At 41.6% G+C, this 13,880-nt stretch overlaps 1 protein-coding gene across 1 annotated transcript in view; it reads left to right on the top strand.

Annotated features, from left to right (window-relative positions):
• The window catches only part of LOC134395538 (contactin-6-like), a 278,197-nt gene that overhangs the window by 157,418 nt on the left and 106,899 nt on the right, over positions 1–13,880 (top strand). The window contains exon 5 of the mRNA XM_063121702.1: positions 6,293–6,388. Within this exon, the coding sequence (XP_062977772.1) occupies positions 6,293–6,388 (96 nt within the window). The remainder of the gene's footprint in view (positions 1–6,292; positions 6,389–13,880) is intronic.

Here is a 13,880-nt window from a genome sequence, read left to right as displayed (position 1 = left end):
CTTGAGAGGACATGGACTTTTAAAGTTGCTGTACCAGCAGATGATGTGGGTGATGTGCTGCTGACACCACAGAAGGAGACGTATCTCAGCTTCAGCTTCACAGCATCTCAGCTTCAGCCTGTTCTTTGCCTGCTTCATGTACATTCCGAGCCCAGGCTGAAGCAGAGCCAGGAGGAGGTGGCACCATTGTGGGGCCTGCTGCTTTCCAGCCTGCATGCTTGCCTTCAGCGAGATGATGTTGTTGTTGATGATGATGATGATGATGATGATGATGACGACGACGAAGTGAATGCGGCAGCAAGCACCCTCTTTGTCTCTGGCTGTCAGAGAATAGTTTAGGCACTGCCATGAGGCCTTGTAGCTAAGATTTTATTAAAAGTAGCCTGCAAGGGCTTGGGCCTCTTTGGCCCCTGGAATGTTAGAATCTGTGTGAGCTTATCTCTGTTGATGTTCTCAGAGCAGAGCCAAAGGGACTTACCCTACTCCCCATCCACTTGCTGGCTTCTGCCTTGGAAAGAAGAAGCTCTCCATGAGAACCCGACAGAGAAAGGATTTGCAGAAGGATCGCCCAGATTGAAGCATCATCCTGGGGGCAGTGGGAGGCTGAGCAGTGCCCTCTGTTTTATTATTTCATTGCTTTGTGATCCAGTTAACTTAAGGCTGAATGCTAAACTCCAGACGTCATCAGTGTTAATGCTAATTGTTGGCATTAAACATTGAGGATTGCGGGAGAGGGGGGAGGAAAGGAGGTGGATAATATATTCTCTATTCTGTGGCAGATTGTTATTCCTATTAGTACTAATGGGAGCAACATGAGCACATTGAGGAGGAAAATGTTTGTGTACATTACATTAGTACATTTCTCCAGATACAGTTGTTTATCACCTTAACTAAACACCTCAGCAATCACTGTAGAATTGCCCATCTTTTGATAATTGCAGTGAAAAGCAATTAGAGTGCTTCAGATTGTTGATTATTCTCTAGCTGTTGCCATTTTGTATTATTATATTCTTGAATATCCAAATTAAGTGTGAGGAACCTTTTCAGTGTAAGGGTTATGTTGCCGTGTGTGCGTGTGCGCACACAGATGCACACACACAGATGATGTCCATCCGATTCCTGTTATGTCCAAGAAGAATTGGACCCCTTCAGACCATTTCTGATGCAAAGCAGGCTTGTCTCTGAAGTGACCAGAACCTAAGCTGGAGTTTGCATGAAATTTGGGGTGCAATTCAACTTTGAAAATGCAGACAGTATATCTCAAAAAATAGCATAGTTTGCTTTCATTTGTCTGAATTCTGATGAGAGGAGGAGAGGGGAATTCTAATCATAGAGCACATTTTACCAACAGTTTTACCATCACTCTGCTTTGGGCGAAGAAAAGGATGGGAACATGAGATGGCCATTCTTCCAGTAACCACTAGGCTTCACTAAAGGGAAAAAAAGAAGACTTAAATTGGTTTTCAGTCATCCTAGCCCTCTAGTTGCTGCACCTATTCTTCTGAAACTTTGCAAGTTTCTTGTCTTGGGACACCTCTTTAATGTGTGTTATTTTCATATGTATTGCCCCAAAAACCATGGGGGTAGGGAAGAGAAAGCAAATTATTCATGATCCCTCCCAAATTTGAGGACATAAAAGCTGCACCCATACTTCTGAAGCTTTGTCATTTTCTTATTTAGGGCCACCTCAACACCATCCGCCATTTTCAGTAGAATGGTACACAAGGAACATGGGGGATAAGTGCATGTTTTCTTTTCTTTTTTTGAATACCCCCAAAATGTAAATGACTAAAAGACTTTACATCTGTGCATCTGAAACTTGGCAGGCTTTGTCTTCTACTAAATAGCTACTATGCCTAAATATTTCATCCATGTCTGAACAAGAGAAAAAAGTTGTAGCTGTTTTATTTATTTTCTCCATGATAGTCAATAGGAGAAATGAATCCTAGGATTTTTGAATCTGAGTTCAAGTTCAGTACCCGAGTCAAAGCGGATGGACTCCAAATTGGATCAATTATTAATAAAGGTCTTATCTTAAACCAAACTCAACACAAGAATGGTGATCGGCAATGTCACCATGTTTGTGGACTGTTACATTTTTGTTTTGGTATAATTTCATATGCTTTAAAATATAACTAAATATTTTTATAACTACATTTTATACAGAGCAGTATAGATTAGTTGTTTTATTCAATTTTATTAAAGTTTATTTTATAGTATCTCCATCCTTATTTTGCATTCTCTATGAGTTCTCTAAAGCCCATTTTGCTTCTTGTGCTCCAGATTGGATCAAGCAGTATCAGGCCTTTTTCCAAACTGCCAAATCAGGGTCTGAGTCGGAGCTTGCGGCCAGTGCACAGTTCTTGTGTATACACACAATGTATCATGTATACACCTACATACATTCACAAAGAATATTGTAGTCACACAAAAGTAGACACATACATGCTGCTACAATTCATATATATTCCCACATTCACACATGTTCTTGCTGTCACATAATGAAGCATGTCTTTACATAGCCAGTATTGCATCTGCACAAGCACACATCATCATCTCTCTCTCTCTCTCTCTCTCTCTGGACTTAGCTAGACCTAAGGATTATCCTAGGCAAATGGAGGGGTCATCCCTGCCTGCTCCCTGGATCCCCTGTGTGTCATTTGGATGCACAGGGATGATCACGGGATGATCCCAGCATATAGGCCTGGTCTAGCTATGGCATCTCTCTCTCTCTCTCTCTCTCTCTCTCTCTTCTCTGTTATATCAATACCTGCATAGCCTTCCAGTCACAGCATGCAGCTGAGACAAAGGAAAGGCTAAATGTCTATTATTCTACAGGAAGTCCAAGGGACATCCATTTCTCTTTTTTGTATTTTCCCTTACCCACCTTCAGCAGTAACAGTGTTCCCCTTGGAACTGGTTGCTTGATAACACACTAGCTGTTATGGGCTATATGTCACCTCAAGTAGACTCCATCTTTGCAAAAGTGCCAAATCTAGATGAGCTTCTTTGTTGGCATTTCCAGTGCCAGGGAAGAGGAAGCAACTCCTTCTAACTGCTGCTAGCATCTATGATGTCCTCTTGCCTTCTTTGTCAACTCTGGCTATGCTGCCTCTAATGGAAATCCATCATATGGCTTTAAGGAAAGCCATGCTTATCCTGCAAGCCCTGAGTGAAATTGCAAGAGTTGGCAATTACACCAGCTGAACAACTTGCTTCTTCTGTCAACCTGCTTCCCAGCATTCTCTAGAAATGTCCCCATATGGTTCAGTGTATATCAGTAATGTTCTTGTGATAATCTAATTTGGTTAACATAGAGGAACATATGTTTTCCCTGCCATAAGCATATCTCATGCTTGCCGTGGTCTGTGAATGCTTCCTACGGACGGTGATGACTTGCCACTGTGTGCAGCTGAGCCCTGGCAACTCCATGCCACACTCAGAAGGATCACATTCACACCTGAGCATTCTGCACAGTCTACATGATATCGTTACAGATTTGACTGATTAGCTGCACCTTGCCAATCGTCGTCTGCCAGAATGCCGTGATGAAAGGGAATGGTTGGGGAGGAGGGAGGGGGCACAACTGGAAGGGAATTGCAGCCGATAGCAAAATGCAATGTGAGAGAAGTCGATGCTTGCAAAGTAAGACAAATGCAGGCAGAGGAAGGAAGGGGAGAATTATGGAGAGTCAGGTGATAACTTATTCATGGATTTCTGCAGAAAACCCAGTTAGCGAGGACACCATCTGTGAAATAGGGCTGCTGTTCCTTAAATGTCTATTAGCAATTGCAATCCATGCTGAACACCTGATCTCTGCTCTGCAGTCCTTGATAACAAAAAAACATTATGCTTTATTAGCTCATGTCATGTTATAGCATTAGGTAATACAATAACAGTAAGACTTGCAAGGGTTGTAGATTATTATGTAGATTATCCTTTTTAGGAGCTCCTATTCCATCATCAACACTAAGGCCCCTAACTAAACTGACTAATGATTTCAAAAGTGCTCAGAATCTAGCTTTCACCATTGTTCCAACTGCATTGGGATAATAAACATTTTGGAAACTATGATAAGAATGCTTATATTTCCAGATTTACTATGTTTTTTGTAACGGTATAAATATATTTTCCTGGCTTGTTGCTGGTTTGTTTTTGTCTTAACTGGAAGTGGCTTTTCTTCTTCAAAATGGCACACTGTGCAGAATATCGTTTTGTAGAAAAGTTAAATGCTCCAAAAGATCAGTTTCTAGATGTAATTTCATGCGTTAGTAAATAGGATCCTAATTCTACCATCATGGAGTGCCTATCTCAGGTCATGTAAATCCAAAACAAACCAACAAAAAACAATAAATAAGATCTAAGTTTAGCCAATAGGCAAGGGATACTGGGAATTGTCTCCCTGCCCAAGTCTTTATGGTGGTGTTTTGGTGCCATGAGGCCCCTGGCTCCCACAATTGCATTCCTTCCTAGCATCTGCATGAGAAGGAACGCAAGTGCAAACTTCCTCAGTGGTGCTGAGCAGGAACAAAGCAGCCAGAGGAGGACGAGGAGAGGGACGCCGGGCACCCGAACCACCTCTCCTCCCTCTGACTTCCCTCTAGCTGCCCGTTCCTCCCCCTTTTTATTTTTTAATTTTACAGAGCAGCAGGGCCCGTTCATCCCCTCCCCTCCCCCATTTTTTAATGATTATTTACCATGGGGCACAGGGCTCTCCTGAGCTCCTGGAAGTCCACTCCTTTCCCTGTACAGCCCGTGGTGACCAATCAGGGGGTCCATGGGCTGTGACAAGACTCCGCCATCAAAAAAAGTCGGGGTAAGTGCCTGACTTTTTTGGATTGAAGTTTCCAGGGTTTGCTCCCAGATGGCTTCACAATGGCTGCGGCGTCATGTAGATGACCTGCCGCTACTGCGAATCCACCCTGGGGCAAACCCTTCATGTAGACATGCCCCCTGAAGCTGTTTTCTAGTTTACGGTAGAGAATGGAATAATGTAAATGTGTGTTATTCTGCCTGCTATGGGGGTGGGGGTGGGGAGGACATTTCATAATACTAACTTTGTTTTTTTTTTAGTCCTTTAATGGAACTTGCCTCTCACTTCCAAGAGAGCCCACAAAAATATGCTCTACTAGAAGTACAGCACTTCAGTAGCTCAGTTAACTTTACTTATCCTCTCTGTGTGTACATGTGTGTGTTTGTGTATGTGTGTGTGTTATAATAAGCTGTACCCAACTGTGTTTATCCACCAATGGAACCAACACCATTGGTGGAAAGTATTCCCCAGACCCCTGCAGATTCTTGTCCACTAAAGAGGGCTTGTGAACCCTCCAGAGCAGATTTTTGCAGGGAGTATAAGCAGGGTGCAGAGGGAGCACAGGAAGAACTGTTCCTAGGACTCCTGGTTAAAGAAAACATATACCCCTAAGAACAACCTGACAGCTGCATAGCCTAATTTGAATGTCTGCTACCACTTCACCCATCCCATCATAAGATTGTGACTGAATGCAGACTCCAGGGCAGGATCTACACTACTGCTTTAAAATGGTTTATGACAGTAATGACTACTGCTGGGGTCCAGGTCATGCACTATATATAGTTTTCAAACCATTTTCAAAGTGTCATGTGCTGCTTGGTGTAGATCTGCCCCATGACTACAACATCATCACCAGCTTCTCCTCCCAACTTCTACTTTGTTTACTCTCTACACTGATAAAGATGTCTGGGGGGAACTCAAAAGCATGCACATTATTTTGACTTCTGTTATGAATTTCTCTAATCCTCTAAGGCAGAGTTGGGAATTATATGTGGCTAGAGGACAATTCAAGACTGAAGTCTGTAACATTTTTTTTTAATTCAATCTTTAAAGATATTTCCTTGTTAAGAAAACTATTGAATTTTTGGTCAAGATGTGGGGTTGTGATTCATCACAATCTCCCTGAAAAATGTATTCCATGAGATTACAGAAACAGCAAGCATACGATCAAAGAGCTACATAAACATTTAAAATGTTTCCCCCCACTGTATAAGTAAATAACTATAATCATCCACCCACCGTAAGATAATGCACAATGTATTTATGAGAGGCTGGAACTGCTTACACTTCAATTCAGTCACCTCTTAATAAACAAGATCTTCACCAGAGAGGAATGAAAACACAGTAAGTTGAAAGAGCAAAACTTATTGATATTGCATATAGGCACATCATCCTCATGCCTGTGGACAGCAAAATTAGCTCCATGGTTCGAATGTGGATGCCTCTAACATATTTGCAATTATTATTTTTCCTCTCAAGATCTTGAAAACTTTGAAACCAAAGCAAGAAACACCGTATCTGTCAGAGAAGGACAAGGAGTCGTTCTACTCTGTGGTCCTCCACCACACCATGGAGGTAGTATAAGACATTTTGTATTGTGTTTTCCACTATTTGCCAGAACAAATAACAGATGGTTAACATGTGCTTTGCATTTATATGTATTTGATTTAAAAATGTGGGCTACAATCTATCTTAGTGCAGGTGCAGTGCCCATAAGGCTTACAATGGGAAAAGATGAATATGTCAGTTTTCCTTTCTCCCACATTCATTTTTTTAAAAAAAAATAATCAATGTTTTTTTGTCCCATTTATAAAGAAATTTGTGAATTTTACTAAGTTCTTAGAAAAAACACCACAAAAGTCATTCTTTTTTATTATTATTAAAAAAAAATATTTTCTACAATACTTAAACATACACCATTACAATTAAAGAAAACAACATACTACATAAATGTTGATTAACATTAATATCATATCTATATAACATAATCAAACTTAACATATAAGTGCACCCCCCACCTCGGGATCTCATTCCTGATTCCAAAATCTCATACTTTCTTCTGCTGGTGGTTTCCCACTTCCCTTAGTAAACACAAATATTAGGAACTGTTTCCAGATTCCTTCAAAATCATTTGTTTTAGCTATACCTCTTCTCAATTTAATATTACAAGTCAATTTATCATTAATAGCTATATCCCATACCTCTTTATACCATTGTTCAATACAATAATCTCCTTGAATCTTCCAGTTCCTAGCTACAATCAATCTTGCTGCAGTCAGCAAATTTGTTATCAATTCCTTAATTTCTTTTTTACATTTTAAATCTTCAAATAGTGACAGTAATGCGACTTTTGGTGTTCGTTCTATCTTCATTCCCACAATTTCTTCAATCTCCAAAAACACGTCTTCCACAATTTTTGTACATATTTGCATTCCCACCACATATGTAAATACGTTCCTTTTCCCCCACATCCTCTCCAACAATTTGCTGAGTTCTGATTATTTTTCTTATTTAATCTAACCGGGGTTAGGTACCACCTCCATATAATTTTAAAGTAATTCTCTTTTATTCTTACTGACATATTTCTCAATGCTCTTTGTTTCCATAGTCCCTCCCAGCTCTGTTGTCCTATTTGTACATTCAAGTCTATCTCCCAGACCATTTTACCTGAACTATCCATCAACCCTTTCTCCACCAATATTCTATATATTTCACTCATTAACCCTTTTGACGCTGTTCTTTTTCCCTTATCACTCTTTCTTAACTATTAATTCCTCAAACTTCGTCAATTCTCTACAATCTCCATTTTCTCTTACCCACTTTTTAGTCCACTGTTCTAATTGCCAATAATTTAACCAAGTTAATTTTTTATCTTTTAAAACCTCTTCCAAATCCAAATTAACTTGGTCACAAAGGTCATTCTCACCCATCTACCCTGGCCAAAGTCAACAGGTACAGCTATTCCTATCCCAGCATGGAGAGGGCCACGTTGTACCTACCTGCCTGCCTGGTTAAAAATGAGAAGCCTCTCAGTAAAAAAAAATGAGGTGACAATCTTAATTTAGAATCACAAATGTGGTTGAAATGCATGGGTATTCAAAACCAGAGTTTTAAGACCTCAAAGCCTTGGGTCTGGATGGATGGACCTTTCACCTTTGGTTTCTCCCACATTCTTTGTGTGTGTGTGTGTGTGTGTGTGTGTGTGTGTAAATCTCAAGTTTTTTTATCCTGCTTATGAAGAAATGTATTCCTATCAGAAAGCAAAGCAAACAAAATACTTCCCCATTCCTAGGACCTAAGAGAATGTGTTTTCCGTCCCCACCTGCACCTCATCAGGCATTGCACTGTAAACATATAGAGTAGTATCCAATGCAGCCCTTGCATGAGTAACCCAGGATAGCCATGGCAATGTGACGGCAGCCCCTACCACTGACAGCTGCGATACAGTGCTTCCAGGGAGGTTGCGCCTCTTCCAGAAACTAGCATTTCTGCTAATTGTGGCACTTTCCCCCAGAAGTGCTACATCTTGGCTGCCAGTGGAAGAGGCTGCCCACCCACCCACCAGCAGCAGCAGCAGCAGCAGCTGCCCTGAGGCACCAGTGCAAGACCCATATTAGATACTACCCATAGCTAGTATACTAATTTAGGGCAGGCTGGATGCAGACATGAGAGATAAAACTGCACTGGAGACCTCCAGGACCCTGTAATGGCCTGTATGTACTGGATGGAAAGGACAGAATTATATTAATCCCAATGGTAATCCGTGTCCACATCGTTACTGCACCAACGCTATGATGGATTATGCCCCTAATGTACTATTATCTAATACCAGTAATTATTTTCTGAACCAAACCACAAAAGAAATCGCACTGCAATTGGCTTGTATGAAATTTGCAATGCCAACATAGAAGTTGTATAACATAGGATACTGGTATATGCAACTTTGTGAAGAATAGAAAATAGCCAATGTAAAACAAAACTCAACCTTTCAGAAAAATTATTTTTATTTATTTATTTATTTATTTATTACATTTTTATACCGCCCAATAGCCGAAGCTCTCTGGGCGGTTCACAAAAATTAAAACCATAATAAAACCATGGCGAAATAACTTTCAGTCTTCATATAAAACAAAATCAAAAAACAAATTCCAGATGATTCAGTTAGCAGTGCTTCTCCACCAAGCCCTGATGGTAGAGAAGCAATGTCAGTGGCACTTTCTGCCACCTGAACAAGGAGGCATCTATCAGCAGATTCCTTTTCTGCCCATGGAGGGAGAGGTCTGCATATCCAATGATCCCTGGAATGCTCCCTCAGAGACCATACGGGAAGTATCCAACACTGTCACTTTGCTTATGCAGTTGACATACTCCTAGCATAAGCAACCTCTAGTACTAAGCTAAAACATTGCAGATACAATGGACAGTATCCATGGAAAACTACCAGTTGACACTATTGGCATAGAGCTAGAGATCATTTATGCAAATGCTGTGTCAACTGCATAAGCATTGATTGTGAAAAAATGGCCTTGGAGATGCCTTGAAACCATAAGATCTCTACACAGGGAGAGATCATGAATAACCAATCACTCATAACTGATATGGGGTGCTTGCAGGAGATAGATATTTAATAAGGCACTGAAAACTGGAAATGCACAAATAGCCTCAGATAAATTTGCTAATCCAAACTTCCTTGGTCAAGATTCCTCAGATACTTCAACTAAGAATGAACTCCAAAACACTTTGAATGTTACTTTACACAAAATTCTAGGTACCAGCAGAATCTCCCAGAGAATTTTGGTTAGTTTTATCAGAGTACTTTTGCTTTCCCATGTCATTGTTGGTTTTGCATCAGGAAAAACTACCAAATCCACTTTTCTTCAAGTGAAATTTCAGTGACAATTAGGTAAAAATGATTCAAGTTCCTTTTACCTCAGGCCTTTGCTAGATCTACCTGAAAATCTGGGACTGACAAGGGGAGAGCCCGTGATGCAACTATCGCGGGCTCTCGCCGTAGTCTACACCTCAGGCGCGACGAGGTCAAGAAAAGACCCATCGTGTCCGCCATTTTTGTTTCTTTTGAATAGGGCTGGATGTGCACGAACGCTCGTGCGTAGAGGTGAGTTGTGGTTTTTTTTTTTAAAAAAGGGTTCCCCGCTACCCCCACCCTGCCCCCGTTTTCCCCACTCTGCCCCCAATCTTCCCACCCTGCACGGCTCCCGGCTACACGCAAGTAATCGCATGCAGCCAGGAGAAGCCACTTCAAAGGGCCACACGCTCGCAGTCTTCAAAGGGCCACACGAGAAAATCCGGGCCAAAAGTGGTGCCCAGGGAGGGTTGATCACTGCCTGAGCCCGGGATCCCCTGTGCATCATCTGGACACAAAGGGGCGATCCCGGGTATCAGCCAGGGATAACCCATCTTCCATTGTTGCCCCATCATAATCAGTCTTTCATAATCCTCACTGCAATGCATATCTAATTCTTTCTAATTAATATGACATTTTGTTTTTGTATTGATCTGAAGTTCATAATTTTTCACAAAACTACGAGTTATTCTCCTGTATCTTCTGGAGGTAATTCAAAGACCTTCAGGTTAGCCCCTTCCACTGGATGAATACTAGCCCTGATGCTTGTGTGCTGTCTCCAGTATCTGAAGCAGTAAGCCTGTGTGCCCCAGTTGCTGGGGAACATGGGTGGGAGGGTGCTGTTGCACCATGTCCTGCTTGTTCATTCCTGGCCGATGGCTGGTTGGCCACTGTGCTGGACTAGATGGACCCTTGCTCTGATCCAGCATGGCACTTCTTATGTTCTTATGTTCTTACAACAGGCAGGATCCAATCAAAATTATCTTATCCAGTAGGAGGAGCTACGCAGCCTTCCCAGACCAGCCCTGCATGGCAACGGCTAAAGAGAGTCCTTGCTGGGTCTAGGAGTATAATTAGCTCAGTTTCCATTTTATAGATTTTTTCCCTTTCCTCTTTTCCCCTCTCCTGCTGACTTAATAGTCAGGGAAGAGGTTAGTATTTACTAGAGGTGTCCCCCAGTGCCACATTTTTTTCGTCTGCGAAGAAGGGTCATCCACACCAGCTATCGGATGTTTACCTTAGCAAAGATCTTGTAGGCAAGGCCAACCCAACCAGGCAGGCTGCCCTCTTTGGTGTGAGTGGGAGCTCTTCTAGTACTGACCGGGACCAAGCTCTCCCTACCTGGGAGGAGGCCAGACCATATAGCCATTTCACAACCCCAAATCATGCAGAGCTGGCAGGCCTCATGTACACAGTCCTGTTCTTCCTAGTTAGGAGGAATCTGGGATCTGCTGTTGGCACATAAAGTATCTGGTAAGAAACTTCCCTTTCAAGAAGTTTGGCAATAGAGGACACCTCTGAACATGACATCCCTACTGGGGATGTATGGATATCTCCATGTTTGGCTCTAGAATAATTTAGGTATTTGCAAGCATTTGCTACAAGTATCACAAAAGCTCAAAGGCTTTAGCAAGGGTTTTTTTTTTGGGGGGGGGTTGTCACAAAACCCCAATTTGTCCATTGATTTCAGTAGGCAGGCATAACCCTGCTGCATGTCCCTAAAGGGCAGATGGGTGAGCTAAAAGTGACCCGTCCCTGAAGTCCCTTTTGTCCCAAGGACACTTTTGCTTTTTGTCCCTCCCAATTCTTTGGGAAGGAGCTCTGGGCTCTGTAGATTTCAGCAGATAAATTGAAACCTGCTGCATTCTCCAAACTGGCCCAGGGGTACAAGTGGGGAATAAAAAACTATCTACCCTGGCGATCCCTCTTGTCATTTTTGTTGTTGTTGTTGTTGTTGTTGTTGTTGTTGTTGTCGTTGTCCTCCACCATCCATTCTGGAACATTCTGCAGGTTTGAATTTATCTATTGAAATCAGCAGGGCAAAGAAGTTCCCTTGATTATAATAGACAGATTTAAAATTGCAGCATACTCCATAACAGCCCGAAGCCATGAGCTTTGACAACAATGTCAGGGCCCCTTATCTCCCACTGCAAAAGGCATCCAGACTAGGGTACCTTTGGAGAAGGGGTGGAGGGTCACCAGAGGTGGCACATAAGCTCCCACCCTGCTTCAACTAATGGCTCCATCCCTAGTCCAAAATACCATTTTTTATTATTCCATAAACTTTCTCTTGCTGGATTTTATGAACTTCCTAACTGTTATTGCATGGTGTCTTACAGAGCTGTGGGGGGAAAAGATGCTTTCAGAAGTGAAGCTTCTTTGATCGATCCCGAGTGGCATGCTGTTTCTAATTATAGTCGCATAGTATTATAGGAAGTCAGCGTAAAGTTCCACAGAAACCACTGGTGTTTACAGACTCATTATCATACCATGCTGATGTTGCAACTGAAACATAAATAATGTTTGTAAAACGGCATTGATGATGGCAAAGAGTCAGGACAGGGAAAGAAGCGACGTTTCGAAATGAATCAGTTGGCAGAAAGTCCCGAGCTCATGAATTATACATTTAATTAAGGGATGCTAAACTGCTAGATTTCCAAAACTTCTGATTTACTAGGTTTTATTTTTTTAAAAGAAAGAGGGGGGAAAGGAAATACAATTTCCATGCCACTCCTGCTGCTGCTGGGGCTCGATAGAAAGAGCACCACAGTCAGCTGTCAAACTCCAGACAGCAGGAAGGAACAATCGTGACAGAAGGTGAAAAGCAGCCACTGAACTCAGAAGGGCCGTGAGTCAGACAGATCAGAGCAGCAGGGGAATCAGAAAGGAACTGAGCTGCCACCAGGACCTAAAGGAGGCAGCTATGGGGAAAGAGGAAAAGAAAACTTAGGAAGTTGTTCAATCCGCAAAGCATCTAAATATAAAGGGACAATCCCAAAAGTGCTTGAGGCACGTTCAGCGGGAAGTATTTGAAGTGGAGTGGATGTCTGTTCAATGACCATTCCTGTAGTCCACCTACAAGGGTTGGTATTATTATTGTTACCACTATCGTTATCATTATCATTTCTATACTTCCCGATAGCATAAGCTCTCTGGGAGGTTCATAACAATTCATAAAAATACAAAAGTGCAACATAAAAAAACAGTCTAAAGTTTTTAACATAGAAATATTAAAACATTGTAAACAGCTACAAACAATTTAAATAAACAATGTTTTTCTTAACAGACCTGTTCTAAAACAGCAGATATAGATGTCTTATCATATTTTTATTTATTTATTTATTTATTTATTTATTACATTTTTATACTGCCCAATAGCCGAAGCTCTCTGGGCGGTTCACAAAAACCACTAAATATACCACTAAATGCTTGGGAGTAGAGGGTGGTCTTTACCTGGTGCCCAAAAGATGAAGTTGGTGACACCAGGCAGGCCTTAGTGGGGAGCTCATTCCATGGTTGGGGGGGGGTCACCACTGAGAAGGCCCTCTCCCTTGTTGCCACCTTCTGAGCCTCTATCTGTCTGAACTGCAGGAGGTGGCAATTATGTGACTAGCCAGCGGTGTAGACTGTGTGGTGGAACACAATACATGACATCTGTGATAGCACTAAAAAAAAATAAAAGTACAGTACCAACCCACTTAAAAATTCCCATGCATAACACAGAGAGTCACATGTAAAGTTCATGTTTAAAAGACAATTCTTAGCCTATAGCGTGTGATTAGAAAATGTGGGATTGCTAATCAAATGCTTTCATACCTTAATAGTAATGAACTGTAGTTGGCAAAACTACTGTGAGAGCTATTTACATATGAAATTCAATACTTGGGTGTGTGTGTGTGTTTTGTTTTGTTTTTAAGTATTAACCACATACACTCTTTTAGAACTGAGTCTCACAAGTAAAATAGCTTTCATGAGCTAATTGAGGCAGCATACTGAGCCTTTTCAGTCTCCTTTTGTGTGCCTTTGTTCCCACATCCAAATTGGCACCACAATTTGCATAAGATGCTCTAGGCAACTCTGGTGCATAGACAAAGGGCTATCGCAAACTGACCCTTTCTAACTGTACTGTGTTGTGCCTGAATTGTAAGTGCCAAGTTTACTGTCATCCTATGCTTCCTGTTTCACACACGCATGCCAAAATAG

This window comes from Elgaria multicarinata, chromosome 3, assembly GCF_023053635.1.
Source record: "Elgaria multicarinata webbii isolate HBS135686 ecotype San Diego chromosome 3, rElgMul1.1.pri, whole genome shotgun sequence".
In the NCBI taxonomy this organism is placed as follows: Eukaryota; Metazoa; Chordata; class Lepidosauria; order Squamata; family Anguidae; genus Elgaria; species Elgaria multicarinata.
Note: the sequence above shows the minus strand (reverse complement) of the source record. Positions and strands in the feature narration are given on the sequence as shown.